This window comes from the organism of the source record quoted next, unplaced genomic scaffold (assembly GCF_019419815.1).
Source record: "Pyrus x bretschneideri cultivar Hongxiangsu unplaced genomic scaffold, Pyrus_bretschneideri_v1 Contig17, whole genome shotgun sequence".
Taxonomy (NCBI): domain Eukaryota; kingdom Viridiplantae; phylum Streptophyta; class Magnoliopsida; order Rosales; family Rosaceae; genus Pyrus; species Pyrus x bretschneideri.
This window is the reverse complement of record NW_025999468.1, coordinates 6,828,812-6,856,450: the sequence shown is the minus strand read 5'-3', so window position 1 is coordinate 6,856,450 and position 27,639 is coordinate 6,828,812. Positions and strand designations below refer to the sequence as shown.

The window sequence follows — 27,639 nt, the reverse complement described above, 5'->3', positions numbered from 1 at the left end:
GTCCCATGGCAGTAACCAAAGTCCATTCCTCGAAAAAGAGATAATAAATGCACGGTGATAGAAATATATATATATATATATATATTTATTTATATTTATATATATCTCAGCATGTTTTGATTTACAGTAGGCCACGGGTTGATCATCCTCTTCCATTTAAAAGGCAGACAGAGGAAAAGGTGCATGCCAGTTGCCTGGTGGCACTAATTAAAGCTCATTCCTCGACAAAAGAGATAATAAATGCGAAGTGACAGAAATATATATATATATGTATGTATGTATGTATGTATAAATATATATATGGCAGGGCATAAAAGATAGTCCTATGTCATGATGCGAGGTGATGCGAGGTCGGAGAAAAACAAAGAGATAAATATATATATATATATATATATATATATATATTATATTGACTAGGGCAAACCACGTGTTAATGATCCCATGCATTTGGCTTTTTAGCTCTTCGCTTTTATTTTTCGTTTCTTTTCTGCGCGTTTCCTCTCTCATTTGTCTTTCTTTTTGGTTTCGACTTCGGCGTTTTCTCCCCTCTCTCTATCGCTGCTTGCAAATTTGGGTTTGTAAGCTCTTCTCTTTTATTTCTCTTCTCTTTGCTGCACGTTTGCTGTCATATTTTCTTTTCTTTTCTTCTTTTTTTTAGCTTCGGGCTTATGTTTTTTCTCTTCTTTTGGTATTGCTGCTTGCACATCTAAATTTCTAACTTCGGTGCTCAATTTGGGTTTCTAAGTTTGGTCCTCATTTTTGTTGTGCTTTTTGCTTTCGATTTTGTTTTGCTTTGGAGTTTTTGTTTTTCCTTTGCAATTGTGATGTTGTTTTGCTGTTTATGATGTTATTTCGTTGGAGCGTGCATATTCATGTTTTTTTTTTTTTTTTTGGGAAACAGGTTCTGTCTTGAGGATTTCTGGCTGGAGTTCTTGCTTCCTTTTGTCAGGTATTAAGTTTTTTTTACTTTTTCCTTTTATCAATTGATCTCAGTGTTAAATCATATGTTTTAGTGTTCACTTCAATTTTTTTTTTTTTTTTTGCCTGGTTGGTTTTACTTCTGTTCAGACTGTACTATGATATCTTTTAATATATCAGGCTATATAAGTGTTATATATACTATATCAAGTGTTGTTATTAAACTGGTGATGGTGATGCTTTTGTTAATATGGATTGTGTGTTGTTAAAAGTGAAGAAGGTGATGTTTCTGTTATAACCAAATAAGAACACTATTAAATTAATTGTTTTTCCTGCTGCAATTTAACAACAATTCCCCCTTTTCTTATACGGATTTATTTGTGATACAACGTTTGTATTTGTATGTTTTGTTTTGTTAACTAGATTATACTATTTTGTACAGAGCTATTTAATGTTGACTATTTGTTGTATCAAAATCATCTCAATGCTTAATCAAATTTGATAGGATCGACAAACGATTTCTTTTGTCTGATCGTATTAATCAAAAGAGACTGACAACTTATTTAATAAATGTGTGTGTTTTTATTTCACTATTATTATTGAATAACTGATCTCGCTCAAAATCAAATTTCAATTACAGTTTTTTTTATCCGTTTATAATATTTATAAAAATGCATATATTGTGACTGATGCTTTAAGTCTCCTTGGTTGCACCGTTTATAAATTTATAAATATTTCGTTTCTATAGATTAAATGGAAGACGAAGGTCCAACTCCGCTTGATCAATTGACGGCATATAAAAAGATTGTCAGAATTAAAGTACGTGTTTGTAGGATATGGAGACCAAAATACCCAGGCATGGGCGACAAATATACAGGCTTGCACTGTATATTGGTTGATGAAAAGGTTTGTCATAATTCTTTTATCAAATGACTATAAACGATTGATCTTCTATGTTAAGAATGAATTATTATCTTTAAAGCGCATGACGTAGTTTTTATACTGGCTGTGCTAAAGATTGTGTACAATTTATTTGAAAACTCTTTATTATCCTGTTTTATATTCTCAAATCATACATTTGTTTTGCCATTTATCATGTGCACTGCAAAGCTTTTTGTACACATGTTCATTTCCTTTGAATTGTTACTTATAGTTGTTAATTCACTGTTGTTATTTACAATCTTCTTTTTTATTATCAAGCAACAAGCTATCGAAGCATCTTCTACTGAAATGGACTATGAAATAATAGTTCCAAAGATTGAAGCAGGCACTTGCTATGAGATCATGAATTTCCGTACTAACTATGCAAGGGCTCAATATAGAGTTGTTCCACATGAGACCCAAATCATTTTCACTTCGAAGACGGTTTTTAAGAAGTTGGCAAGTGTCTTTCCGCCTATTCCACGACACAGATTTTTCTTGCAGGATTATAACAAATTATATCATCGGTTAAACAAATGTGATATCTTGACGGGTAATCATATACATAAATAAACATTTTAATAAATGTTCGTGCCTATTTTATTCAACAATTTCCTATGAGCTTACCAATTTGTTTGTTTTTTTTTTTTTTTTCAAATTTGAAGATGTTATTGGCCACCTCATTTCAGTCCAGCCTTTAGAACCAATACAGATCAATCAGAGAATTGAGGACAAATGTGATTTGGTTATCCAAAACATCAGGTCATTTCGTCTCCATAATAAAATTTAAAAGCTTTTTACCTGTCAATTCCATTTCAATAGTCTAATAATCATATTCTTCTATTAAAAATAGTTCCAATAATTTGAAATACAAAGATTTTCATGACTTTAAAATTTTTTTTATCCTTTTTGGCTTGCGTTGTTTTACAGAAATGAAGAAGCTAAGATCACACTATGGTCAGATGTTGCACATGCCTTTTCTGCTTTCTCATTAGAACAACTAGACCAACCAATCATTATTGTTTTTACAAGCTTGAAGGTTAAACTGTTCGGAGGTATTTACTTTAATAAATTTTTTTTTTGTCTCTTTCTAATTTGTTTAGCTATTAAACTGACTTTTATTTTGTTTCTCTGCCCTTGCAAAACTATGTTTGGTGATTTTATTTTATAAAGCGTATTCAAACATTGACTCCATTAATGTCTCATATCTTTACGTATACGCGTAAAAAAAAAATGTTAACTTATAATATTACATAATTACAAGTGTAAATTAGCAATTTTTCTACACATCAATAAATACATTTCATTTAATCATGATCAAACAAAGCTTCTCACATAGAAAACAGTCAAATTGTTGATAAGAGGTCTACATCATATTTGCAAAACGGATGTTATTACGAGAACAAACATATTGTATAGGTAGTTTTTCATACAAGAAACCTAATTTTCATACTGCCCTTTTTGAGTTAGATATGATTTTATTGTAATACACTATTTAAAATCTAGAAAACGATATTAAATTTTATAATGTATGATTTGCAATTTTTGTTTGCCTGGATTAAAAACTATTTTAAATGTCAATTATTACATAACTTTTCTCTTTTTATATCTTGACTTTTGTTTAATGCACAGATAGCATCATCTTGAACAACACTGGTTCAACACTTTTCTTTATAGATCCAGACATTCCAGAATTGAATACATACAAATCAGTGTGAGTCCATTCACTTTCATAGAATGATAATCATAGCGTGGTTATATATATATAAAATTATTTTTATCTCTGTTTTTTCAATTTTCAATCTGAATGATTACAGGTTTTCAACCTGGCCTCATCCCATTAAAACACTGCCTCCTTCCAAGCAAGCCAATGAGCAAGACATTTTCCGAACTGGGAAAAAGATGACAATTGAGGAGTTAGGATATTTGGATCCCGACTTATATAAGGTATATAAAATGTTTTCTTTTTAATTATGTTCAATAAAAACGTTTTCAATTTTTATTAAGTTATTTCATTAAACTTATCTATTTAATAATTTGTCCCTGTGTTAATACAAATTTTTCAACATTCCACAGAATGATACATTTTTATGCAAAGCATCGATTAAGCGATACAATACGAAATATGAATGGTGGTACACGGCTTGCCCTACGTGCGCAAAACAAATGCATCAAGATCCAACAAGTGGTCAACTTATTTGCCAAAAACATCCAAGTCAGATTCCCACTCCATGGTAATAATTCTAACATTATTTCAAATTTTCTATTTTATGAATTGTTGCAAGTTTAGATTTCATTTATCAAACCAATAATCAATTAAATAGCATCAACTACAACCTGAAACCCAATCACTTCATTAATAATTGCAATTAGAATCAAGATTTGCTTTCTTCTGTTGTAGATATAGATGTTGTTAATAAGATTTGTAGCATTTCTTTACTATTAACTCCTTTCTCTTCAGGTTAGCATTAGTTCTTTTTCCTACAAGTCAGATCTGTGCTAATAATGTTGAGAACAATGCCTAAATTAGTTTAACTCTTCTCATTTTTATAATTAATTTTTCAACTATCTTCTCCAACTGCAAATTAGTTTGATAACATTTTGGTTTTTAGCGTTTATATAAAAGTATTTCATTTCAATCAAGATGTCATTGATCTTTTTACTCTTATTTTGTTCAACATTCAGTGTAAAAACTAGGAGTTACAAGTATTACATTTCATTCACCAAATCATTCATATATTAACCAACCTAGCCATGTCTGTGCTTTTGATATTGGTCAATTTGTTTCAGGTCATAATATTTGTTCAAACTCTTGACTTGCATGTATTTTTCAAGTTGTATACCTCTCAGTACTGGTCCAATGAAGAGCTAACAATATATCCTAAGTTAATTCAATGTCATTTTCACCAAATTTTATCATTACTACCATGCCTTAGTTTATTAAGTTTTGCACCCAACTTCCATCTAAAAAAAACCAACAGCATCTAATGCCTTCATTTATTTAGTTTAACTATCAGTTCAAATATCAAATAGTGTTTCAAATATTAGAAAAAGATATGTTATACAATCTGCAATTTCTCAACAGAGAAGCACAAAATACCATTCGAAGGTTCTGTTCTTTAAAATGTTATTGCTTCACTTAAAAAAAAAATTATATATATATATACGTATATGTATAGCTAATACAGGATAATTAGTATAAAATCATCCCTTTTCTCTGGCCTTTTCAATAACATATAAAGCTCTATACATTATGTTTTTAAATGAAGGTACAAAGTGTTCTTAGTTCTTGAAGATAAGACAGACGAGATCAGTGCTCTTATTATTGGCAGATCAGGTGAAAAAGTTTTTGGTGTACCCTGTAAAGATTTGGTTTTCAATCAGAGATCAGTGGATCAAAAACAGTTGCCAAGTGAGTTTCTTAGACTTATAGGGCAGAAAAAATTTTATCACCTTCGATTTGGAAGCAGAAGAAATTCATTGAACTCGAATGATCTTCTCATCTATAACATTTCTGAGGACATCACCATTCAACCAACAACTCCACAATCTCTAAGTAGAGAAGTTACAGTCTCTTCTACAGCAGTTTCATCTTCAAGCACACCTGTTGACATAATTACTGATTCACCTGTTGACATAATTACTGATTCACATAAAAGAAAAAGAGAATTAATTAGAAGAGCCCTTTTTGTACCATCTAAAACAAGGTTATACACTATATATCAATATTTTCAACTGTATCTCAAATTCAACTCAATACGGTCTATATTTATCTTTTTCATATCTTAAATATTTGTGATACAGTGAAGCAGAAGAAATATGTGAAATAGATGCACAAGATCAGGATCAAGTTCCAATCAAATTGTTCAAAAGAAAATCGTCACCAACCAGCTCAAAGGCAGACTTTGCTCCATACAAAAAAAACTAGGTAACTATAGTTTATTATTAATTGCTCCATGCTATGAATCTGTTCATCTCAAAAATTTATTACACATTTATTAACATTATCTTTCATTTTTAGCTTCCATTTTTTTCTCATGATGAAAACTATTTTTTCTGCAGTGACTGCTTCAACCAAAAAGCAAAAAACCTTTGCTCATGTCTTAAAGAATGTTGGCATCTGTAATCCAAAACAAACAACTATCAGTTTGACAATTTTTTGTGTGTAAATAGTCGATCCTCACATCAATTCCCCATACTCAGTGTGCTCTTTTACAATATTTTTTGTTCAAGTAGTCATGCCAGTAAACCACTAATTGTCAAAGGGGAATGCGAGGTAAATCATTTTTTGTATGCTGATGATAAGGCATTTGATAATGTCTTTTCTGTAAATTATATATACTTAGACAACTTTGTAAAAATATTTTGTCCATTTTGTATTTGATATTTATAACTCTTTGCATATCCTCTGATTCCTAATTCTCCACCACAAATTTATATTAATATCAAAACACTTCTAACCTTAATTTATAGTTACTGCAGTATATTCTATGTGCACATCATTTTCTTCTTCAGTTTCTGCTGTTTTTTGTTCTCTAAGTTATATATGTTACCAGTGTTCACAACTAAAATTGATTACACAGACTTGAACTACAGGTATAGTGCAAATTACATCACTTTCTGCCAACACTCTGCTTCTTTTTCTTACTATATTTTCTGTGTTTAAATAGTATGAACATACTAAAAACCTATTAATTACAAACTATCCATTACAAGTTTGCACTGGTTGTTTTCTTCTTTTATGTTCGGTAATTTTAAGATCCGCAGCAACGCGCGGACACCATTGCTAGTATTGACTAATTGTCAATTTATTGGCGGGACAACCTGTTACAAAACCAGTTCATAAATGTTCATGAGTACAACTTGTTCTTGCAAGAAAGGTACTCTACTTTGAGGTTCTAAGCGAGTGTTATGCATATATATAGAGATTGGATGTCTTGAGTTTGATGCATATCACAATACTGCTACCCTAGGCAGGGAAGGGATTTCTATTTTTTTCTTCAGAAAATGGGGATTATTGTGGCCCTGTGGGACCCATTCTGATTCGGACTACAACGATCCAAACTGATTACTTTGTAAGTCTTGATTCATAAATCATTTTTGAAACAATTCAATCCAAGACATTTTGCCCATTTAATTGTCATGCTGAAATTTTGATGTTTCTTAAAACACAATGTTTGATGCATATAACAATACTGCCGCACCATTTGCCTATTTAATTGTCAATTTGTCACGATAAAGTTTCAATGTTTTTTAGAACACAATGTTCGTCAATTTCTTTGAACTCAATTAGATGCCTTAATTATTTCTAATTTGGCTAATATTTTGCAACAATGATCTATAAGGTGCAAATTGAAAAATAGATGGTTCTTTTTGAAAAAAAGGGATCCTAAGACTTTGACTACTACACTAGTGTGAGTTTAATTTGTTGGTACCGTACTCATGAGTTTGTATAATGAACTTATGAATGCCATATACTGGTATTATATTTTAACTTTTCACCTTAACGAAGGAGTGTGATTTTTGTATGGTTCAATATATTAGTACTACGCTCATATTCTCCGACGTACTGTGGAAGTAAATATTGTGTTGTTTCATGGAAAAATAAATAAATAAGAATTTGGGTCCTTGTTTTTCCCACACTTTATTTTTAATTTAAAATTTACAGTGTCAAAGAAAATGACCAGAAAAATGTGATACACATGTTTTAGAAATTAGATTGACTTGGTATTGTGTTGTCCGCAGTTCCATGTTTTGCTGTTTTCTCGTGTGGCAATGACGGCAGATTCTTTTGTCTTTGCGGATTGAGTACTCGAAAACGAGGTTAAGTGTGCAAGGACATAGAAATATACGTTAGAAGTATGATGTGTTGGATTTATCCAATATAAATCGACTTTGATCTCTTAAAGACATCGATCCTATATAAGATGTCTTATATTGGAAATAAGATTGATGAAATCCTTAATTAAATATGATTATGATACTTGAATTGAAGGCTAATAAAGTAAGTCTAGGTTTCCTTTATGGATGGAAACCCTAACTTTTAGCCTATATAAAAACACCGGTCCCTATAGGCCCTAGGACACACAAAATAATGCTTCCCATAGAATAGTTGTATTCGGCTAGGTGTTTATAGAAGATTTTGGTGTTGCCGTGCTCTGCTACTTTTGTGTTCGACTTCCATGGCCACCATTGGAATCAAGTTAGTCACTCATTCATTTGTGTTTTAATTGTATAACCTTATATGGCTAACAACATGTTCATTGGCGGACCCATGTAGAGACTCTTGGTCTTGGAACCCTCTAAATGCTGAAAAAAAAAAGAAAAGAAAAAAGAAACTCATGTGGAGGCCATTCGGATGTCCGATCAAGATCTTTTTGTGCTCATAAAGTATTTGACGAAATGTTTAATAAAAATATCTCGACAACATTTGACGGATCGTGTTGACATCACCTGGCATGAGGTCTTGACCTCACTCAGCATATTACTTGGCATTTGTCTACATGAACACATATGACGATAAAATCCTAAAGTGTTTAACAAATTTCGTTATAAAAATTTTGCACGCCGCCCAAACAATTTATGTCTGAATAAAACCCGGGAGCACTGCACACATAAAATTTATCGCCTTGGCTACGCCTTTGATTATTTGCTTCTCTTTTTCCTCTTGTCGGATTCAATGTCATTTACCTTACTCGTCGAATACACCGCCTTAACAGAAACTTAACAATACTGCTACACTATTTGCCTATTTAATTGTCAAATTATCAGGATAATGTTTCAATGTTTTTTAGAACACAGTGTTTGTCAATTTCTTTGAACTCAATTAGATGCCTCAAATATTTCTAATTTGGCTAATATTTTGTAAGGATAATCTGTAAGGTACAACTTGAAAAATAGACAGTTCGGACCATTGAAGTTCAATGTGGTGTGGGCCATACAACCAATCTCCATTTTTTGAAAAAAAAGGGGATCCCAAGACTCTGACTACTAGACTAGTTTGAGTTTAATATGTTGGTACCCCACTCACGAGTTTGTATATTGAACTTATGAATCTTATATACTGGTATTTTATTTCAATTTTTCGCCCCAACGAAGGAGTGTGATTTTTGTATGGTTCAATATATTAGTATTACATTGACATTTTTTTACGTACCGTGGAAGTAAATATTGTGTGTCGTTTCATGAATCAATAAATAAATAAGAATTTGGGTCCTTGTTTCTCCCACTCTGTTTTTTTATTTAAAATTTACAATGTCAAAGAAAATGACCAGAAAAGTGTGATACACATGTTTTACAAAACAGATTGACTTGGTGTTGTGTTGTTCGCAATATTAACCATAGTCCAGTGAACAAAGCCCATGGTGCTACCTGTTCAATTGATCAAAACACCCATCACTCATCTAGCATCACCTCAATGGTACATTGACAGCAAGGCTTAGACAATTGTGCAGAGATAAGGATGAGCAAGGAGAATATTCTTATAGGGTTTCAAATGTAGTCATGTATATAAATACTATTGTTTTACTCTTTATGTTTTGAGCTTTAGGTCTTCCATTTCTTTCTTCTTCAAAGTTAGCAACATATCTTGTAATCAATTCAAACCATATACAAAGATGATTCTTTTCCTCAACTTGTAGTTTAAAATTTTGAAAAGTTTATCCAAAGCTCGTTTCAAGCTGCTTAGTTCCAAGCAAACTGCTCAATCTTCGCAGCTTAGCTTGAGGAGGAATATTAACCATAGTCTAGTGAACAAAGCCCATGGTGCTATACCTTGCCAAGACACTTGTTCAATTGATGAAAACACCCATCGCTCATTTAGCATCACCTCAACGGTTCATTGACAGCAAGCTTGGACAACTATGCATAGATAAGGATGAGTAAGAAGAATATTCTTATAGGGTTTCAAATGTAGTTGTTTGTACCATATTTGATCAATCCCGAAACTATTAAACACTGGTCAACATCATACATTCAAGGACCCACTGAGGGGTTCATGCTGAGGCACCCCTACAAAAGCACATTAGTTTCCCACCAACCAGGAGGCCAATCATAACACGACATATGTCAACGTCAAAATAAAACTCACAGAGTCCCACATCGACCTCGAACAAAAGCTAAAGACTTTCCTCAACTATAAAAGAAGATAATTCTCCTACAATTAATTCCTAATGTCATTATTGTACTTAAACTAGTCATTAGAACCCATTGATGATAACTATGCTTAAACTTATGTATGTGTAAACCCTTCACTATTAATGAGAACTCCCCTTCTCTGTGGACGTAGCCAGACTTAGGGTGAACCACATACATCTTATGTTTGCTTCCCTATCTCTATCTCCTTACATATTATCCTCACTAGGTGACCGGAGCAACCGAGCGAAGGTCACAAACTTGATACTTTACGTTGTTCCAAAGTCTTCACTGATTTTGTGCATCAACATTTGACGCCGTCTGTGGGAAGAAGACACTTATTCCTACTCTCTCCACCTCTATCAAGCTGGTTTCCATCGTTCGTACGCTCTCGTTCAATCAAGCATCAGTCTCCAACATGGGGTGAAATACCCGTAAGACTACGGGTACATACGCCGTACGATTTCTCATGGAAGGTTCAAATTCAAATAATGCAAGAGAATACTGATAGTGGTCCGGTGTAACCAACAACTACTAGTACCGGTAAACGGGTCGAATTCAGCCGAAGACATGGCCGCAAGATCCAGTTGAATTCAATCGCATTCTCGGCAGGTACAAGGCTTCCAAGGATGCTGCTGCCCCCGGTTTCCTAAAGAGAAGCTTCAGTTTATCTGATTTTTATGAGGCCAAGATGAAGAAATATGCTGACGGTGATGACGGTGATCACAGTGATGGTGGTGATGGTGATGATGATGATCATGTCGATCCCAAGCTTCAAAAACCGGGCAATAAGCACATTTCCGAAAATAAGTACCCAACATGGGATGCTCGAATTGACCTATTTTCAGAAGATGAATTGATTAAACTCATTACTTCTCTCGAAGCCAAGATACAGGCATCAACACTGGAGATTGATTCCATGGAAAGATATTATGCTGTGAAACAAAATCAAAATTTATCCCCAACTCACTCAAGCTCAAGCAAAACACCGCGACGCTTGAACCCTGCGTATTTTGATGTGCAGATGCCCCCCTCTCAGGACCCTGTAAATCCATTTATTCACGACGCATTAGGCCAAAAAGTTACTCATGAATTGGCCCAATGGGGTGGTTTTAATAAGAATCCGGCGTACTACTACTAGTACTACTACTTCAGTCATGGAATCGAAGAATCCGATGAAAACTACTTCTACTGCTAGTACTTCAGCCATGGAATTGAAGCCTCCATTGCCAGTGAAATGTCCAATGCTGCCGAGTGCGTGGCTTTTGAACACAGAATTACAGAAGAAGATTTAACTAAGGACACCATCTCGAATCCTTGGTTATCGAACTTCTAGTCTTCTGCTAATTTTTGGTTTGATTGGTTTAACTCTTGATTTACCGTTTGGCTATGAACAATGTTCGCCTTGCTATTGTTTTGTTTAGAGATTAGCAATTGCTTTGTAATTTTAATTTAATTAATTCATTGTTGGAAGGCGGTTACCTTGGTTATGCTTTCGTTCTTGATAAATTTATCTTGCACTCCTCCCTCTCTTATTTCACTACAAATTACAGTCTTGCTAGAAACAGAGGAAAATAAACCTAAAGGGTTCTCGAAAGAGGAAAATGAACATAATCTGCATAACCTTCATTAGGAAATTGTCAAAGGCCTATACGGAAGGCCCCACAAAGGCACCTTTCAGAACTAACTGTGTCCTCCTCTTGTAGCATCCCGACAAGCAGGAGCCCGACAAACAACCAAAGTGCGAACTCCTCGGGGAGCTGTGAGCTCGAGCCAGGGACCTTTCCCAACGAAATTCCTGCCCGAACACTTTCCTCTCTTATTTCACTAAAAATTACAGTCTTGCTAGAAAGAAAAGAAAAGAAACCTAAAGGTTCTCGAAAGAGGAAAATAAAAATAATCTGCATAACTTTCATTAGGAAATTGTCAAAGCCTGAGTCTTATCCTCCAATGGTGATCAAATATCTTGCCTCACCAAGTATATGGTGTGCCTCAATGCGAAGTAACACGTACAAATTCTCCTACAAAGGGTTCTGTTTTAGCAGCGAACAATCTAAGAATTTAAACATGTTATGTTATTATGCAACATAAGAAGTAAGAACTGGAGAGAGGACATGGATGTATGTTACTGGTTTGAAATACAACGCGCTTTGTATAAGTTGGCTATTAACCATGCTCATTTTGAAATACAACTCAGACGTACAATTTCGATTTCTGTTGGGGTGTCAATTAAACTCTTATAAACATATGGAAGAAGTTTTATTCGGATGTTGCCTGTCATGCCGCCGAATGTCTGTATTGATGCAGAGAAAAAGCGCTAATCAAAACTGACATTCTTGTTCTCATGAGTATACCGATTTTCTCACAATTTGTTCACTCAATAATTCCGCGTAAGAAATGAATATCTATGTTTCTTCTTGATTTCTGCAATTTGGTCAGTTAGTACTTAGCGAGGGCTTTTGGCAGTGGCTTTCCTTTCAGAAATGAGGTAAACAGAAGTAGTGATCTCTCTGGCTGCGAAATTGGAGCTTCATGGCCTGCTCCTCTTATGGTAGCGTAAGATAAAGCGTCACTGTATACTTGTGTCCATCCAGCAACCTGAAAACTTAAAAATTTATAAAGGATAACAACTGCTAAGGCCACAAGTAGATAATCCGATTTTTCCACTGTTATTATGTTCCCGAACCGACCTGTTTTTCTTGAACCCAGACTCTGTAAGGCACATTCGTTTGTAGCCCCAAGTCCTTTGCCAATCTGTTCGCCAGTGTCCGTGTACTCGTTAGTGGAATAACAGAATCTTGATCTCCACTGTGGAAAACATGTAAGATAAACTTTTCAGGACAATTTCTAAAAGACTACAATTATCGAAGATGGCAAGAGTTTTGATTTGTACAACGGTGAGACTCATCACCTGTAAATTAAAACCCGAATTCCAGACTTGACAAGGTCACCTAAAACTGGAAGCATCGGCACTTCCACGTTTTTCATGTCATACTTGAGGACACTTCCGATGTAAAAGAGGATAATCAAATTTAGAAGCACAGTAAACAGAAAAGACTTACTGCACAAGGAACATTTCTTCAATCTTTGAATAGTTTGGAGTATAATTGGAATTCTTTTCATGTTTTGATTCATCTTCAGAACCTACTACGTTTATGTGCATCAGTGATTCAAATGAGATGAGATGATTACTTGCTGCAAGTTGTCCAATTTGTGACTCGGGCATGAAGTGCCTCCTGTACATCTGGTCGGTTTAAGTATGAAACCGTTTCATCTGCGATACAGACATCTATCTTCGCTGTTTTTTGCTGCAGATGTGATCAGTGAGTTGGAAGTTTGTGTATTAACGTAGAGAATTTGAAAGAATTGAAAGGAGAAAATACCAAGGCTTACCAGTTGGAAAGATTGAGCTTCAACAGATGATAAACAGACATCGTGAGTAACGTCATATTGGTCAATCAAATATCCAGGGACTTCACTTTCAACTTGGGTCGCCACTGCATCACAAGCAGGGGTAAGTGGACCACCACGAATTCTCACCTGTCTAATAATTTCAGAATTGTTGCAGACTGAAGTCAAATTTTCAAAGGTCGCATCTGATATTAATCCATGAGACCACAAGTACTCCGCTTGTGCGTTGTTATCAGAATTGAATTCTAAAAGAGGATTGCCAATCTGCAAGCAAAAAAGGCTCAAGCGTGACATCTTAGTCGAAAACATCAACTCCAAAGTTACTTCACTTTTTCGATTCTCATTTGCTTACTGCTATTGCTTTCAGATTGAACTTCAGTTTTGATTGGATAATGAGTTGTGCAAGCTGTGGAACATAGTGGCCTGGCAGTGACAGAATGGAATTTTTTAGAAGCACGTCGTAAGTTTGTACCTTTCAAGTTTTCTAATTGGTCATTACTGATAGAAAATGATGGTGTTTACAAGTAAATGATGTTACCTGCATAGCTCTCTCCTGTGATAAAGAAATCCCTATTTTTATAGGCGGGGAATTCGTCGAACCAGCGCTGAAGGAACTCGATATTATCTCGTGCTAAAAAGAAGAGAATCGGAACATGATCAGAATGTAAATGTTTACTATTTTCAGGTTATATTTTGTTGGTTGAATGAGGATTGAGAAAGTCATGTGAACCGAAAACCTGTGATATCGTCGTTCACGAAGCCATAAAATGATTTGTTTGCTGAGTAGGAAAAGCCAACTCCTGCAGGTGACTCCAAGTACAGCATATTTGCTTCTGAAAAGATTAAACACGAGAAAATCCATCATCATTAGTATCAACATTTCGTGAATAATCCAGATCAGAAGCTCATTAACAATTACAGTGACACAAATGTGATCACTTAAAGAGTAATTTAATGGATTAATCACCTCTATTCCAACTAAAATCATTCTTGAGTAAAATGTCTCCGCTTGGTTGAAAAGGTCCGTTCTCGTTGAAAGCTCCAACTCCAACAGATGAACAACCAGGACCTTCAATTAAAAGTCACAAAGCTCAATTATTTGGTTCGTAATTGTCCTACGTAACACGCATTCAATATTGTATAAAATGTTGCAGACGCAAGCGTCACTAAGTTGGCTGAAACAGTATGAATAACAAAAACAAATAACACGTAAAATGTTTCCGGTAGGGATTATATTACTCGTTACGGATTTCGATGGAAGCTCACCTCCATTGAGCCAAAGAACAAGAGGCTTGGAAGCAGGATTAGTTTGTGCTTCAACAAAGTAGTAAAAAAGAGATCTCTCTTGCTTTTCATCCACAGTTACATATCCTGCATGTTGCTGGAAGTTGACTTGTGGTTGACCTGGCAACCTTGTGAATTTATCCGCTTCTTGGAGGGAGTTTGCCGTGGAAAACGCTTGGATGACAGTTGCAAAGACTGTGGCGACGATGACGATACTCCCTCGTCGAAGCTGCATCATGAGAGAGAGAGAGAGAGAGAGAGAGAGAGAGGGAGGGAGCTTTATATATGAATTGTGGTGTGGGATGATACAAGTATATAAAGATCATATCTCGATTTTATCTAGGCCTGGGCACGGTTCGGTACTGAGGTGGTACCAAAACCGAACCCATAGTAAAATTTCGGTACGGTATGAATGGTTGTACCGACTTAGTACAAACCTAATAGGTTCGGTTCGGTTCTGGGCCTTTAAGGAACAAGGCCTGTTTTAGTGTTTTTCAGTTTTTGTGAAAAAAAAGCCCAAATCAGTTTTTGGCACAAAATTAACAAAGTGCACATAGATGCAACAAAAATTGAGTTCTCCCTGCTGCTAGCCTGCTACATGACTAATCTGAGCATACAAAATTCAATCCAACAACAAAGTTCAAGTAAATGCCTTATGACATTAGTACAAACCAAAATGAAAAATCAAAGTTCAAGTCAAAGCCTTATGGCATTAATACAATCCAAAAGTAATAGCAAACATCAAACTAAATGCCTTAATAACTAATAAGTTCAATTCATATAAAATAAAAACAATTACCCCTTCGAGACGCAGCAAGGGTCCAACACCCACCCCGTACGTTTGATGAACAAGTAAGAACACAAATGCAGAACACAGAATCGAATCGATAGTATTTAGTTTGATGACCCGTACAGAATCCAAATTGAACCAGTTCTTTTCAATTGAAGCTAGACAGATTGGGATCATTTTCATCCCATTAATAAAAGCAATCGATACTATCATCCAATATGGCGATAGTAAAACAACGGAAGGATTACAATGTTAAAGACCCCCAATTTCAGAGAAACCCCCAATTCCAATCCCAATTACATTAGTGTTAAAGATCGAGGTTAACTACATCAAAACTACAAAATCCAGCAACAAGTTAAAACCCTAATCTTACAATTTCAGAGAAACCCTCGAATCCAATCACAATTTGAATCTAAAAATTAAAACCCTAATTTTATAAAATGCAAACAAATTCAAGAAATTGACTTACCATGAGAGAAGACGAAGTCACGATGGTTGCGGTGGAGGTGAGACCGTGAGAGAGATTGGAGAGGAGGAGGAGTGGACGGCCGGCGACTGAGAGAGACGGAGTGAGAAAAGTGACAGTCGGAAGAATTCAATTCTCAGATGACTGATTAGCATCGAGTGCGACGAGTGGCAACCAAGGACCAATGGGGATCCAGTGTGACCAAGTCCTTGTGAACTCGGATAAGCACCAATAGAAACAAGCCACGTGGATCACAATTTTAATTAAAAAATTAATTCGGTACGGTTCGGTATCAAGAACCGAAACCGAACCAAATAAGCACCGAACACAACCGATCTTGTACCCATACCGAATGAACCAAAAAACCCAAACCAACCGGGTTCGATACAGGTTCGATTCGATTCTCGATATTTTTTTGCCTAGCCCCAATTTTATCTGGTACCTGCTAGCTAAGTTGTGTTAAGACAAATTGATCAAGAACGTGTAAGACAAATTGTCCAAGAGCTCATGTATCCAACATACGTGTTATTTGGAATACTCATAAGATTATGGGTATATACGTCGTTTGATTTTTCATGTACGGTTCAGATTTAAATAATGTAAGAGAATACCGATAGTGGTCCAGTGTCACCAACAACTACTAGTACTGGTAAACGGGTGGAATTCGAATCGAATTTTATTTATAATTAGATTAACGGATTTGAATGTTATTCGGATCAACAGATTTGGATGCTATTTGAATAATCGGATCTGGATCAATCAGTCGGATCCTTATCGAATTATAATTTAAGGATCCGATCATCGGAGAGAGAAGAGTGAGCCGTGTTCTCTAGCGCGAGTCTCTAAAACTCAAAAACCAGAAGCGGAGAAAAAAAAATTACAGTTACAAACGCAACCCGTCCCCACACTTTCAGTTGGCAATCCACAACCGCAAAAAGCAATGAGAGTTAATTCCGGCGATGCCCTCAGCGGCGCCGCCACCAGTTCCTTCGCCACTGCAGCCGCCGCTTCTCGAGATGCCGAGTCCCTCTTCCGCTCCAAACCCATTTCCGAGATCCGCACCGTCGAGTCCACCACCCGCACCCAGATCCAGTCCAAGAAGGAGGAGCTCCGTCAACTCGTCGGCACCCGCTACCGGGATCTCATCGACTCAGCCGATTCCATCGTTCTCATGAAGCGCTCCTCCCACTCCATCTCCCAAAACCTCTCCTCCGTCCACGCCTCCATCAATTCCCTCTCCTCCACCTCCTCCGCCGACCCTCCCGATCCCTCCCGCCACGACCCGACCCGCCACCGCATCTACGGCATTGCCTGCCGAGTCAAGTACCTCGTTGACACTCCCGAGAACATCTGGGGCTGCCTCGACGAGTCCATGTTTCTCGAGTCCGCCGCGCGCTACGTCCGCGCCAGCCACGTGCACTCCATCCTCGCCCTCCCCGGTCAGGTGCGCTTCCTCTCCAACTTCCCTCTCCTTCAGCACCAGTGGCAGATCGTCGACAGCTTCAAGTCCCAGATCTCTCAGCGCGCCCGCGACCGCCTCTTCGATCGAGAGCTCCGATTGCCCATCTCCTCCTACGCCGACGCCTTGGCCGCCGTCGCTTTGATCGACGACCTCCGGCCCGAGTACGTCCTCTCCCTCTTCCTCGACAGTCGCAAGTCGTGGGTTTCCGGTATACTCAACGCTTGTCGTCCCGATGCTCAGTGCTCCGACGTCGTTTCAGTGCTGTGCGAGGCTCTGAGGGTGATTCAGGTGACTGTGGGGCAGGTTGGGGAGCTCTTCTTGCGCGTGTTGAACGACATGCCGTTGTTCTACAAGGTGGTGTTGGGTTGCCCTCCTGCATCCCAACTGTTCGGTGGAATTCCCAATCCAGATGAGGAGGTCAAGCTTTGGAATTCGTTTCGGGAGAAGCTCGAGTCCGCCATGGGAATGCTGGACAAGAATTACATTGCCAAGGCTTGTTGCTCATGGCTTAACGACTGCGGAGGCCAGATGGTGGATAGGATCAACGGGCGGTTCCTCATTGATGCAATTGGCAGTGGCCATGAGCTCGCCTCGGCTGAGAAATTGATTAGGGAGACGATGAACAGCAAAGAGGTATTAGAAGGGAGCTTGGAGTGGCTCAAGAACGTTTTCGGGTCTAACATTGACCTGCCATGGAGTAGAATGAGTGAACTTGTTCTCGGAGACGATTCAGATCTCTGGGACAGTATCTTCGAACCTGCATTTGTCGCCAGGATGAAGGTGATTGTGGCATACAGGTTCGAGGATCTCATGAAGGCGGTGAACATTAAGGATGGCGAACCCATTGATTTCCTTGGTGCTGGTGGTGGAGTTTGGTTTGTAGAAACCAAATCGAATAATGCTAAGAAAGGTACTACTAGTGCTTTGCCTTGTGAAGAGAATTGTCTCAATTTCTATTTTGGTCCTCAAGTGAGTGGAATTCGGGATGCCGTGGATAGTAGCTGTAAGGATGTTCTTGATGACATGCTGTGTTTCTTAGAATCGCCAAAGGCAGCTCCTAGGTTAAAGGATCTGGCACCGTATCTACAAGATAAGTGTTGCCTGACCATATCCAATATATTGGTGCAACTGACTAGTGAGCTTGATAATTTGGAAATTGGCAAAGACACGCAAGGGCCAATAACCGTTGACAGGGCACTTTTCATCGGGAGACTCCTGTTTGCATTGCAGAGCCACTCCAAACACATCCCCATTATTCTTGGCCCTCCAAGATCCTGGGTAAATGTAACAGGTTCTGTAGTTTTCGATAAGTTCCCTGCCATGTCAAGACAATCTAGAGCTCCCACGGATTCTCCAGTGCTTGATGGCCCCTCGGGTTCTAAAAGGCACACTTCATCTGCTACTGCTGCATTGCTTGGAGCCAGCCAAAGTGCAAGCCCTAAACTTGAAGAGCTTAATTCAACTATGAAAGATCTCCGCATCCGAGCGCATGGTTTGTGGATGTCGTGGTTGTCCGATGAGCTTTCAGTTATTCTTTCCCGTGATCTTCAAAAAGATTATGCTTTGTCATCATCAACACCTCTGAGGGTAAGGCACATTCAACACACTTTGCTCTCCGTTATTTCTTTCTTTATACGCTGTTTTCACATTTTAATCAGTATAAGTGAAATGAACTGCAATCTTACGTGATTAGTAATCAACAAGTTGTTGAATGCCAACAAGGAAGTGTAAATGATCCTTCATTTCATCTGTTTCCTGCTGAGAAATAAGTGAAACTAAATAGGTTTAAGTGTTTGAGTCTAAACAACCTAATCTTGATACTGCAAGCTTCTCTTGATTATTATAATATGACAGCTAGCCCGTAAGTAGCTATAATTGGAGATAATTGCAAAATAGACCTAATGCAAGATATAACTTTTTGATATAGCATGTCTAGAACGGTAAAGAAACATTCGCCACAAAAATTTTGTATGTAGTACAGTAGTAGTTACAACGTAGGACGAATGTTGTGGTTTAAATGAACAGTCCTGAAGAAGTAAATTATGTAGTATGATTTAAACTTGGTTTTAAATCAAGGCCATGGCTCTGCTGAACATATAAGTATGTGTAATTGTAAGTGCACATTTTATTAGTATTCTTGAAGAGCACTTGGTGTTCATCCATCTGCTTTTGAAGATATTTGGTGCTTATGCTATTTTTAAGACTGAGTGGATTTTCTGTTACGCTACGGTGTTTGTGGTCTGCTGAGTATGGTGTTGACTGAATATGAATTACCTATTCTTATTTTTTATTGTTTGGGCAGGGTTGGGAAGAGACTGTTGTTACGCAAGAGCAGTCTGATGATAACCAATCAGACATGAGAATATGGCTCCCATGCATGCCTTCTCTCTATATAGTCTCATTTCTATTTCGTATATGTGAAGAAGTTCATCGAATTGGAGGTCATGTTCTTGACAAAACAATTCTGCAAAAGTTTGCCTTAAGACTGTTGGAAAAGGTATGTAGCTTAGCTTGATATCTGACTTCGTATTTTCCGTATTCATCAATGTCTTGTTCATTTGTCCAATGAGTATATATGCATGACTACACTAAATTTTAAATCCAATCGATCCATGTTTCTCAAGCTTGAATGGGCTTACATGCTACTAGACCAACAGGTCATTGGCCGGCCATCATACATGATTTTTGTTTCTATTACAGTTTTCTGTATACCTTTTCGTGATTTTACTATTGCTTAGCCTGAAGATTATCTTCTTATCTTGCAACCTCAGGGATGTTTAGTATTGATTTTGGTTTTTATCAACTCGTGCAATTGTATTTTTGTGCCCTTGTGTATCAGTTTTAATAAAATTTACATCTTGTCACTTGTTGCATTGAACTTTATTACCTAATGAAGTAGTTTACGTTTTTTTCTGCCATTCACAGAAAATGTGTGTTTTGTATGTTCATTAAAAAAAAAAAAGGAAAATTTCCCAGTTGTTTCTTCAGATTATTGTTTTGATATATACTCTCAATTATTTTTCCTTGTTTCTGTAATATTGATTGCAATACTTTAATGTAGGTCATTGGTATTTATGGGGACTTCCTTTCTACAGTAGAGGCTGGTGGATCTCAAGTGTCAGAGAAAGGAGTTTTGCAAGTTCTGTTAGATTTGAGATTTGTTGTCGATGTCCTTTCTGGGGGTGATTCTAATCTGAGTGAGGAGTCATCTGTATACCTAAAGACAAAAAGTCCTTTCAGACGGAAGCAGGACCAAAGCCACGTGAAATCTGCCATTAGAGAGCGTTTTGATGGGTTGATAAATCGTCTTTCGCAAAGATTGGATCCCATAGACTGGCTTACGTAAGTTAATATATTCTCGTGAATAAAAAGTTAGAAATCTAAACAAATATATTGAGCTTCCAGAAGTGTGGACATGAGACTGGTGTCTCATTTCATGCATCTTTCACCCATATTGTTTCATTAAAGGGTTATCTCTGGTGGTTGTCTTCATAGAGAAATGAATATTCAGGAGTTAGAAGTTTTTCTCTTGCGTAGCTAGTCATGACGTTATGATCACAAGGGAAACTGAGGATTTGGATCATAAATAGAAAAGCATGGGAAATTAGGACAATGTATTCTATGGAACATAATTCAACTAGTGAATCATCTATAGTGGAACCACAGCTCTAGTGAGTTTTTATTATAGCATAGAATTCGTGCTTATAGTGGCTCTATGTTTTGAATTCTTATATTATTAATCATTTTGTATAACTATTTAGGCATTTTGACTTTGTGTATTTTATCACATTATCTCATTTTAAGGTATGAGCCGTATCTTTGGGAAAATGAGAAGCAGTCCTACCAACGCCATGCTGTCCTCTTTGGATTCTTTGTTCAACTTAATCGCATGTACACAGATACTGTTCAAAAACTTCCTACTAATTCGGAGTCCAATATCATGAGATGCTCTTCAGTTCCTCGCTTCAAATACCTTCCAATCAGGTTAGTGTTTCTTGAAATTTCTACTTTGTTAGTTGCTACATAATATGGTGTGCACAATTCGTGTTACTCTTGAGTCTACTCATATATCATTCATATACTGAACTGAATAAATTGGGTTGCACGGGCTGATTTGGTACATACGACTGTTTCTATTAGCATTTCCCAGTTTTAACTATGTCCAAAAATATTCATTGCCAATGGGTATCTTCCTCAATAATGGGTTCTAAGCTTTGACTTTATCTTGGTGTTCCAGTGCTCCAGCATTGTCTTCAAGAGGGACAGCTAAGGCATCCATTCCAACCTCTTCGGACGACATTTCTTCAAGAAGTCCCTGGAAAGCTTATACAAATGGAGAACTTTCCAGTAAGCTAGATTTGGACGATAACGCAAGTTTTTCTGCAGTGCCAATCTTTAATTCTTTAATGCAGGCAAGGCTGTCTATCTCTTTAGATTTTCTTGTTACAAGTTTTTCCTATTTCCATAGTTGCATTCTGAAAACTTCTGTTTCATGTTGGAATAGCGATGCATTTGTTGTTTGAAATGTGAATATTTCTGGTTCTGATGTTTTGGGGACACATAGTTAAAACATGTAACGCAAGACATTTTCTGTTCACACTATTACGTTTGATTATAACAAGTAAATTTTCTGGATAGTAATGAGATAAAAGAGCGTGTCAGGTCTGTAAGCAAGCATGGATTGCACACGGCATACCTCTTGTTTTTCTGATATTACCGCATGATTTATCTTTGCTAGGTTTCTGTGTATAGGAAATTAATACAGATAAACTGTTCCATTTGTTTGGGATATTGAGATATCCAGGTTGTGAAAATGATATTCGCTATGATTGGCAGGCTGGAAGTAAATTCGGAGAGAGCTTAAAACTAGGATCGATGCTAACGGATGGGCAAGTGGGCATATTTAAGGATAGATCAGCGGCCGCCATGTCATCAATTGGTGACATTCTACCTTCCCAGGCTGCAGGTCTTCTATCATCGTTCACAGCTTCCAGATCGTACTCTTGATTGCCTACAGAATCCTTCAGTCTCGTCTTCATTTGGGCACATATAAATAATCTATGGCTGTGAAGAGAAACAACGGAGTCTCACCAAGCATGAGATAATGGCTCGGAGATTGCAGTACTTAATTTGAAACCTGATAGAGGAGGTATGCAATTATGAAACCCTAAATTTTGGGATGAGTATCGGGTGGGAGATTAGGAAAGTTAAGATATGAGAGGTTGAGTAACCCTAGTTTGAAGCTTTGGGAGCTTTATTCTTTTCTAAATTTGATTCGTTTTTTAGCCGCCATAGTTTTTTGTTGGCATCTATTGTTATAAACGTCGATTCTTTTGTGTGTTTAGATTTCCCCTTTGGGTGAAATTTGTGTTTCCGCTTGTCTTCAACATTGTTCGTAGTTTGGGGTTTGGCTTTTAAAGTTGGCTGTTAGTGTTCCGAAAGACTTAAGAGGAGGCTTAACGTAAGCATATCTCCCGCGTATGGGTGAGCCATCCTTATGTAAGGAGGAGAGGTAGCTGAAAGTATGGTCCATTTGTTTCTTCAATGCCCGTCTACTGTCCAGTCCAAGGCTTCAGCTCAATTTATCTATGGAAGTTAACGCAATACTGAAGGAATTGGAGATGAGAACGACTCGGGTATCATGTCGACTTGGACGACGAGGATGCACGATATTGTTCGTGTTAAAATTCAACCATTCTCTACCAAACTGGAACTCTGTTATGTAATTTTGTGTGTATAAATACTCTTAACATGTATTACATAGGAGCCTTACATAAATGAATTTATGATTTTCTGATTGTTACGTAGCTCTTTTGTTTTTGCAAAAAACTTTGGGGATATATGGTGCGTCATTACATTCAACTTCAACCAAGGACAAAATATAATTGATTCGGTTTGACACGAAAAATATAATCGAACCAACTAGCATAAAACGGTTTGGTCCAGATATAACCAATACTAGTATTAAAACCAAACCAAACCAAATCAAATCATTGTTAATCAGTTTTGTTCCGTTAATTTAAGCCTATGCGTCCGACATTTTTAAAGGGTTAATTTTGTAAACATCTAAGAGAAATTGTTTGTATTGATTGGTGGTAGAAAATGAAATGCGCATATCAATACAAGAAACTGGAGCCTGTGACAATTTCTCGTCTAAATCAAGCAAAGCATCTGCACAAAAGCATTAGATACAACTAATTTCTCGGTCTGAAACAGACAGCATCCATTCCATGCTTCAGAAATTGATCGACAGAAAACCGCAACTTCTCCAAGAGACACGAATGATTAACGAAAGCATTTGAAACGAAAAGATGGAACTCGAGAAAATTAGTCCGAGCAAAATTGACAAAAGTCAGTTGCATGCATTTAACAGTTGCTAGTTTAGTTAGTCCAAATAAACAAGCTTAGAAACTACTGTTAACTGTATTCGGTGTTCATCTCTATAGCTTACAAGATTCAGAAGTTAATTCAAAATGCAGAAACAGATAGATCCAAGTGCTGCAGCCTGCAGCAGCTAAGTTGCACGGAGAGGGATTGGCTTCACCGCACTTTGGATTCGACGAAATGCTGTTTTTACTCTTTCCTTGAGACCTTCGTTTTCACTCTCTACATCCCCGCTCTGTTTATCAAGCTGCGCCACATTCCCATCAACACTAATCACTAGTTTCCCGTTTTCTCCAGGCTTCACGTCGCCAAAGAGTGAAACAAGAAGTGCATGGATAACCTTTTCTGCCTTCTTCACATTCTCTTCCTCAGTTTTTATATCCTCTGATTCAACAACTACCTTGGGGACTTCTCGATTGATATTCAGAATAAGAGCAACAACTGAGTCTGACACCATGTCACTTATAGGATCCGACGCCCAATGCAGTGATATGTGTTTATCTGTATCCTGCTTCAAAGTCACCCGATCATGCACTCGCAGTGTTGGCACTCCAGATTCCTCATCCACTGAAGACTCTACACTCTCGTATATTTGCTTAAGCCGATGCTTTATCACAGTGAAGCCACTAGCATATGGAATAGTAATCCGTTGAGTGACATTTGCTGTGGACAGCTGTGAGAAGACATGAAGATCATCGGAAGCCATTATTTGATAACTGAAGCCTTTTTTTACCAGTAAACCGCTGACACTTTCACCCACTTCAGGGGTCTTCTCAGCAAGCCTTCCAATAGCTTTTGCCATTTTCTGGGAGTTAAAATACATTTCAACAGACTGACAATTCTTTGGGGTCAGGATTTTGGTGTTCCGATCAGCAAACTGGGTCACGAGCTTCTGTTTTAGCCTTCCCATCTCATTGGCTTCTCCATGAACTAGGATTATGTTAGGAGGCCTCAGCTCTTCCAAAAATGCACTAGTCTGAACAGAGTCTGCGTGGGCAGAGAATGAAATGTAATGCACCTGCATGTTGAGAGGTACCGAGAGTCCAGTCATACTAGTTACCTCTTTTGGTTCATTGATGATGGTTTTGGCTAGAGTCCCTTCTACCACATAACCTGGAATAACACATGAATTTTTCTTATCAGTGCACCATTTATCGAAGAGCTGCCTTGACAGTCCACTCTGAAGACCACCAGGGCTTGCCATCACCACCGATGGACCTACATCCTTGAGATTCTCAATGCTCTTGAGTGGTGATATGTGCTTGAAAATGAAAGGATTTGACTTTGCATTGCGGATCCTATCGTTCATAGAAAGGGTGTATGTCTCATATACAGACAAACATCTTTTGGCAAGTGGGGAAGCATAATAAATAGGAATATTGTGGAGCTCAGGATGGTTTGACCAATACTCATCAAGGATCAGGAGAAGTTCTTGGGCACGACCAAGTGCAAATACAGGAATCAAGACACGACCCCCTTGAGCGACGGTTGTGTGGATAACATCAGTGAACCGCTTCTCACGGATGTGCCGAGGTTGATGGTGCTGGACACCATAAGTGGATTCAATAATGCACACATCAGGGGAGAACTCTGGGGTCTCAGCAGCACGGAGATGCCGGTCTTCTTCACGTGAATAATCTCCAGTATATAAAACTCTAACACCAGCTATATCAACCATAAACATGGCAGCACCAAGGACATGACCGGCAGTGTAGCACCAAAATCGAATGCCCTCAACCTCTACCGTCTGATGGAAATCAATAACCTACAATTATCATGCATTGTTAATATTAATATTATTGTGAGAATATCATTCATGTCTTGTTGAGTTTAAACGATTAAGGATCCAATAACTGTATTCATGTTAAGCGTGCAGAATAGGATAAATGGATAATGATGTAAAAATGGTGAGGACTGAGAGTTCATCAGTGACCACAAATATTAATCAAGTCAAAGTACTAATATCACCAACCGCACTGTCCCCAACCGCAATATTAATTAAGTAAAAAAATGCCGACTGAAATGCATCTAAACATATATCCCCTATGAGACACATAAACTAATAGTTCTATGGTTCAAAGTTCAAACCTGCATCGTCGAGAACAACATAACTCAAATTTATGTAAATCTATGATAAGATGGTTATGTTGGAGACAAAACAGGTGGGGATGAAAACATAAGTCATGGGAGAACAACAAACCTCAATTTTATCCATCGAGGAATTTATGTCTTGCTCATCAAACAACATATCTTCAACTGAAACTTTGCTCACTTTTATATAATCCGTCAAAAGCAACTTGTAGATAGCCTTTGTAGCATAAGTCATAAAAACGCGGCCTTTGAATGTGGTCTATCAAAATTTACAGAGATATTAGTCCTGTGGAGAACATAACACATACAAATTATTGTACAAATCATTCAAAAAGTGAAAACCTTCTCAAGAAAGTAAGGTAGGGATGCAGCATGATCCAAGTGAAAGCTGCAAGCAAAAAGTATGACGTAATATTAGTATAATTGAATGAACAATCGCAAGTAATAACTTTTACTGTACAAACTAATAGGTTTTACCCAGTAGATTAGGACAGTTTTGCACATTAAATCAACTTGATAAAACTTTTTTCTGAGATCTTGGTTTGTTCTATCTATGGTTTGTCCTAGATCACTTTGGTGTGGAAACTCTTTATTGCCAAAACGTGGTATTGAGGATTTAGGTCTGTAAATTTGGTATTTGAGCTACTTTTCCAACATTAGATACAATCTTTTCAACTGATAAGAAAATCAAGGAAATAAGCACAAAATAGTCCCCAAAAAATGTTTAATACTTTATATGTTAAAAACCATTTTTTAGTCAGAGAAAAATTTGATCCCATGTAAGCAGCTCTCCTATTAGAATTTATTGCTCCTAACTCTAAATAAGAAATACAGAACGAAAGGGAGGTAAAGTCCGTTGCACTCAAGTTTCAACCACAGTAAACACATAACAAATTACGAAATTTCTCAACCCAATGTGCCATGTCTGATATAATTTAGCAACAGCTTTCAACAAAAGCTCCAAACTTTGTATGTCAATTGACTATCAATCAATTGATAAAACAAAAAACACTCTAAACAACGATAAATACATACTGGGTTACGAGGAGGACATCAATTGTGGAAGGATCAATCTCATCAAAGTATGGCAAGGCAGCCATGCCCGAATAAGCAGGGTGAATTCCACAATCAAACTATCATTCATACGAAGGCAGCCACACAGCCACAAGTGCAAGAAACAAGAAAAAAAATAAAAAAAAACAAAGTCAGGAGAGTGAACAAGATTAAATCCAGATTCAACACTCAAAGAAACAACAATGCATTTGTGTGAATGGAAGCATACCATGACAGTTTTCCCCTTGAAGGTCATGTGCACGCAAGAGCGGCCGACTTCATTACCAGCACCGAGTGGAGTAATGATCATTTTATCATCTTCTCTTGATGCTGCAGGAGCCTCCCGCCGCTTAAGAGGCGGCAGCGGCGGGGGTTGTCCCATTGAAGCCATTTTTACCTAGAATGTGTGAAGCTCTGCAAAATGATACGTAAATGAATCAAAAGACTTTAAATTTCCAACCAAAAGTCACATTTTCTTGATTACCCATTTTTTTTCAGACCCTAATTCGAATTTACCCCATGTAAAATTCAATAAAAATTGAAATCATAGCTGAATTGAAGAGGAAAAGCAAAGAACATCATATAATAATACCCAGAAGAGAAAATCTTCGAGTTCTTACCTAAGATTTCAGATAAAGAAGAAGGAAGAGACAGAGAGGGCTACAAGAATTTCTGAGAATGCCTAAAACCCTAGAGAGAGAAAGGGAGGGAGTATAAAGTAAATGG

General features: G+C 37.3%; 5 protein-coding genes across 12 annotated transcripts; 3 read left to right on the top strand and 2 right to left on the bottom strand.

The window, feature by feature from the left end:
• Positions 1-458: 458 nt before the first annotated feature.
• Positions 459-6,219, top strand: LOC103930147 (replication protein A 70 kDa DNA-binding subunit C-like). Of its 5 annotated transcripts, none has more exons than XM_048581665.1 (13): positions 459-574; positions 902-949; positions 1,667-1,824; positions 2,119-2,392; positions 2,505-2,601; positions 2,770-2,894; positions 3,472-3,553; positions 3,657-3,786; positions 3,916-4,073; positions 5,109-5,251; positions 5,411-5,546; positions 5,644-5,767; positions 5,902-6,219. In XM_048581665.1, the coding sequence occupies exons 3-12, from the start codon at positions 1,672-1,674 to the stop codon at positions 5,765-5,767; spliced, it is 1,422 nt and encodes a 473-aa protein (XP_048437622.1). In that variant the 5' UTR covers positions 459-574; positions 902-949; positions 1,667-1,671; the 3' UTR covers positions 5,902-6,219. The 5 variants fall into 5 exon arrangements, with proteins under 5 accessions (XP_048437622.1, XP_048437621.1, XP_048437623.1 ...); XM_048581664.1 differs by having other exon boundaries at positions 459-578; XM_048581666.1 differs by lacking the exons at positions 2,505-2,601; positions 2,770-2,894 and having other exon boundaries at positions 465-578; positions 5,902-6,217.
• Positions 6,220-10,519: 4,300 nt separating this feature from the next.
• On the top strand, positions 10,520-11,492 carry LOC125476047 (the record flags this gene model as incomplete). The annotated part of the gene is made up of 1 exon (XM_048581766.1): positions 10,520-11,492. A coding segment is annotated over one exon (594 nt), but the record flags the coding sequence as incomplete, so codon positions are not given.
• Positions 11,493-12,026: 534 nt separating this feature from the next.
• LOC103946330 (serine carboxypeptidase-like 45) lies at positions 12,027-16,085 on the bottom strand. 3 transcript variants are annotated; one of them, XM_048581669.1, is made up of 11 exons: positions 15,927-16,085; positions 14,650-14,896; positions 14,351-14,452; positions 14,121-14,216; positions 13,922-14,014; positions 13,736-13,806; positions 13,366-13,647; positions 13,165-13,280; positions 12,884-12,976; positions 12,663-12,780; positions 12,027-12,570 (listed from the first exon to the last, which is right to left on the bottom strand). In XM_048581669.1, the coding sequence occupies exons 1-11, from the start codon at positions 15,927-15,929 to the stop codon at positions 12,412-12,414; spliced, it is 1,380 nt and encodes a 459-aa protein (XP_048437626.1). In that variant the 5' UTR covers positions 15,930-16,085; the 3' UTR covers positions 12,027-12,411. The 3 variants fall into 3 exon arrangements, with proteins under 3 accessions (XP_048437626.1, XP_048437627.1, XP_009355272.2); XM_048581670.1 differs by lacking the exon at positions 12,884-12,976; XM_009356997.3 differs by lacking the exon at positions 15,927-16,085 and having other exon boundaries at positions 14,650-14,905.
• A 778-nt stretch (positions 16,086-16,863) lies between these two features.
• LOC103946325 (conserved oligomeric Golgi complex subunit 1) lies at positions 16,864-23,188 on the top strand. 2 transcript variants are annotated; one of them, XR_001953129.2, is made up of 7 exons: positions 16,864-18,972; positions 19,688-19,882; positions 20,447-20,727; positions 21,190-21,369; positions 21,623-21,797; positions 22,222-22,534; positions 22,731-23,188. XR_001953129.2 is itself a non-coding variant. In XM_009356989.3 (6 exons), the coding sequence occupies exons 1-6, from the start codon at positions 16,864-16,866 to the stop codon at positions 22,390-22,392; spliced, it is 3,111 nt and encodes a 1,036-aa protein (XP_009355264.2). In that variant the 3' UTR covers positions 22,393-23,188. The 2 variants fall into 2 exon arrangements, 1 of the variants encoding a protein (XP_009355264.2); XM_009356989.3 differs by having other exon boundaries at positions 22,222-23,188.
• Positions 23,189-23,727: 539 nt separating this feature from the next.
• On the bottom strand, positions 23,728-27,624 carry LOC103946324 (cleavage and polyadenylation specificity factor subunit 3-I). Its single transcript, XM_009356988.3, has 6 exons — positions 27,534-27,624; positions 27,143-27,327; positions 26,896-26,993; positions 26,203-26,248; positions 25,970-26,119; positions 23,728-25,534 (listed from the first exon to the last, which is right to left on the bottom strand). Exons 2-6 carry the CDS (start codon positions 27,302-27,304, stop codon positions 23,900-23,902), a joined length of 2,091 nt encoding a protein of 696 aa, XP_009355263.2. The 5' UTR covers positions 27,305-27,327; positions 27,534-27,624; the 3' UTR covers positions 23,728-23,899.
• Between the last annotated feature and the right edge of the window lie 15 nt (positions 27,625-27,639).

Coding starts and splice junctions, on each gene's coding strand:
- LOC103930147 (XM_048581665.1), top strand. CDS start 1,672: ATGGAAGACGAAGGTCCAACTCCGCTTGATCAATTGACGGCATATAAA. Junction 4,074..5,108: donor AGTCAGATTCCCACTCCATG/GTAATAATTCTA, acceptor TTTTAAATGAAG/GTACAAAGTGTTCTTAGTTC. Junction 5,547..5,643: donor TTTGTACCATCTAAAACAAG/GTTATACACTAT, acceptor TTTGTGATACAG/TGAAGCAGAAGAAATATGTG.
- LOC103946330 (XM_009356997.3), bottom strand. CDS start 14,905: ATGATGCAGCTTCGACGAGGGAGTATCGTCATCGTCGCCACAGTCTTT. Junction 13,648..13,735: donor TCAATCTGAAAGCAATAGCA/GTAAGCAAATGA, acceptor TTTTGCTTGCAG/ATTGGCAATCCTCTTTTAGA. Junction 12,977..13,164: donor AATTGGACAACTTGCAGCAA/GTAATCATCTCA, acceptor TTACATCGGAAG/TGTCCTCAAGTATGACATGA.
- LOC103946325 (XM_009356989.3), top strand. CDS start 16,864: ATGAGAGTTAATTCCGGCGATGCCCTCAGCGGCGCCGCCACCAGTTCC. Junction 18,973..19,687: donor CATCATCAACACCTCTGAGG/GTAAGGCACATT, acceptor TTGTTTGGGCAG/GGTTGGGAAGAGACTGTTGT. Junction 21,370..21,622: donor TTCAAATACCTTCCAATCAG/GTTAGTGTTTCT, acceptor TTGGTGTTCCAG/TGCTCCAGCATTGTCTTCAA.
- LOC103946324 (XM_009356988.3), bottom strand. CDS start 27,304: ATGGCTTCAATGGGACAACCCCCGCCGCTGCCGCCTCTTAAGCGGCGG. Junction 26,994..27,142: donor TCAAGGGGAAAACTGTCATG/GTATGCTTCCAT, acceptor TATGAATGATAG/TTTGATTGTGGAATTCACCC. Junction 25,535..25,969: donor CCTCGATGGATAAAATTGAG/GTTTGTTGTTCT, acceptor TGATAATTGTAG/GTTATTGATTTCCATCAGAC.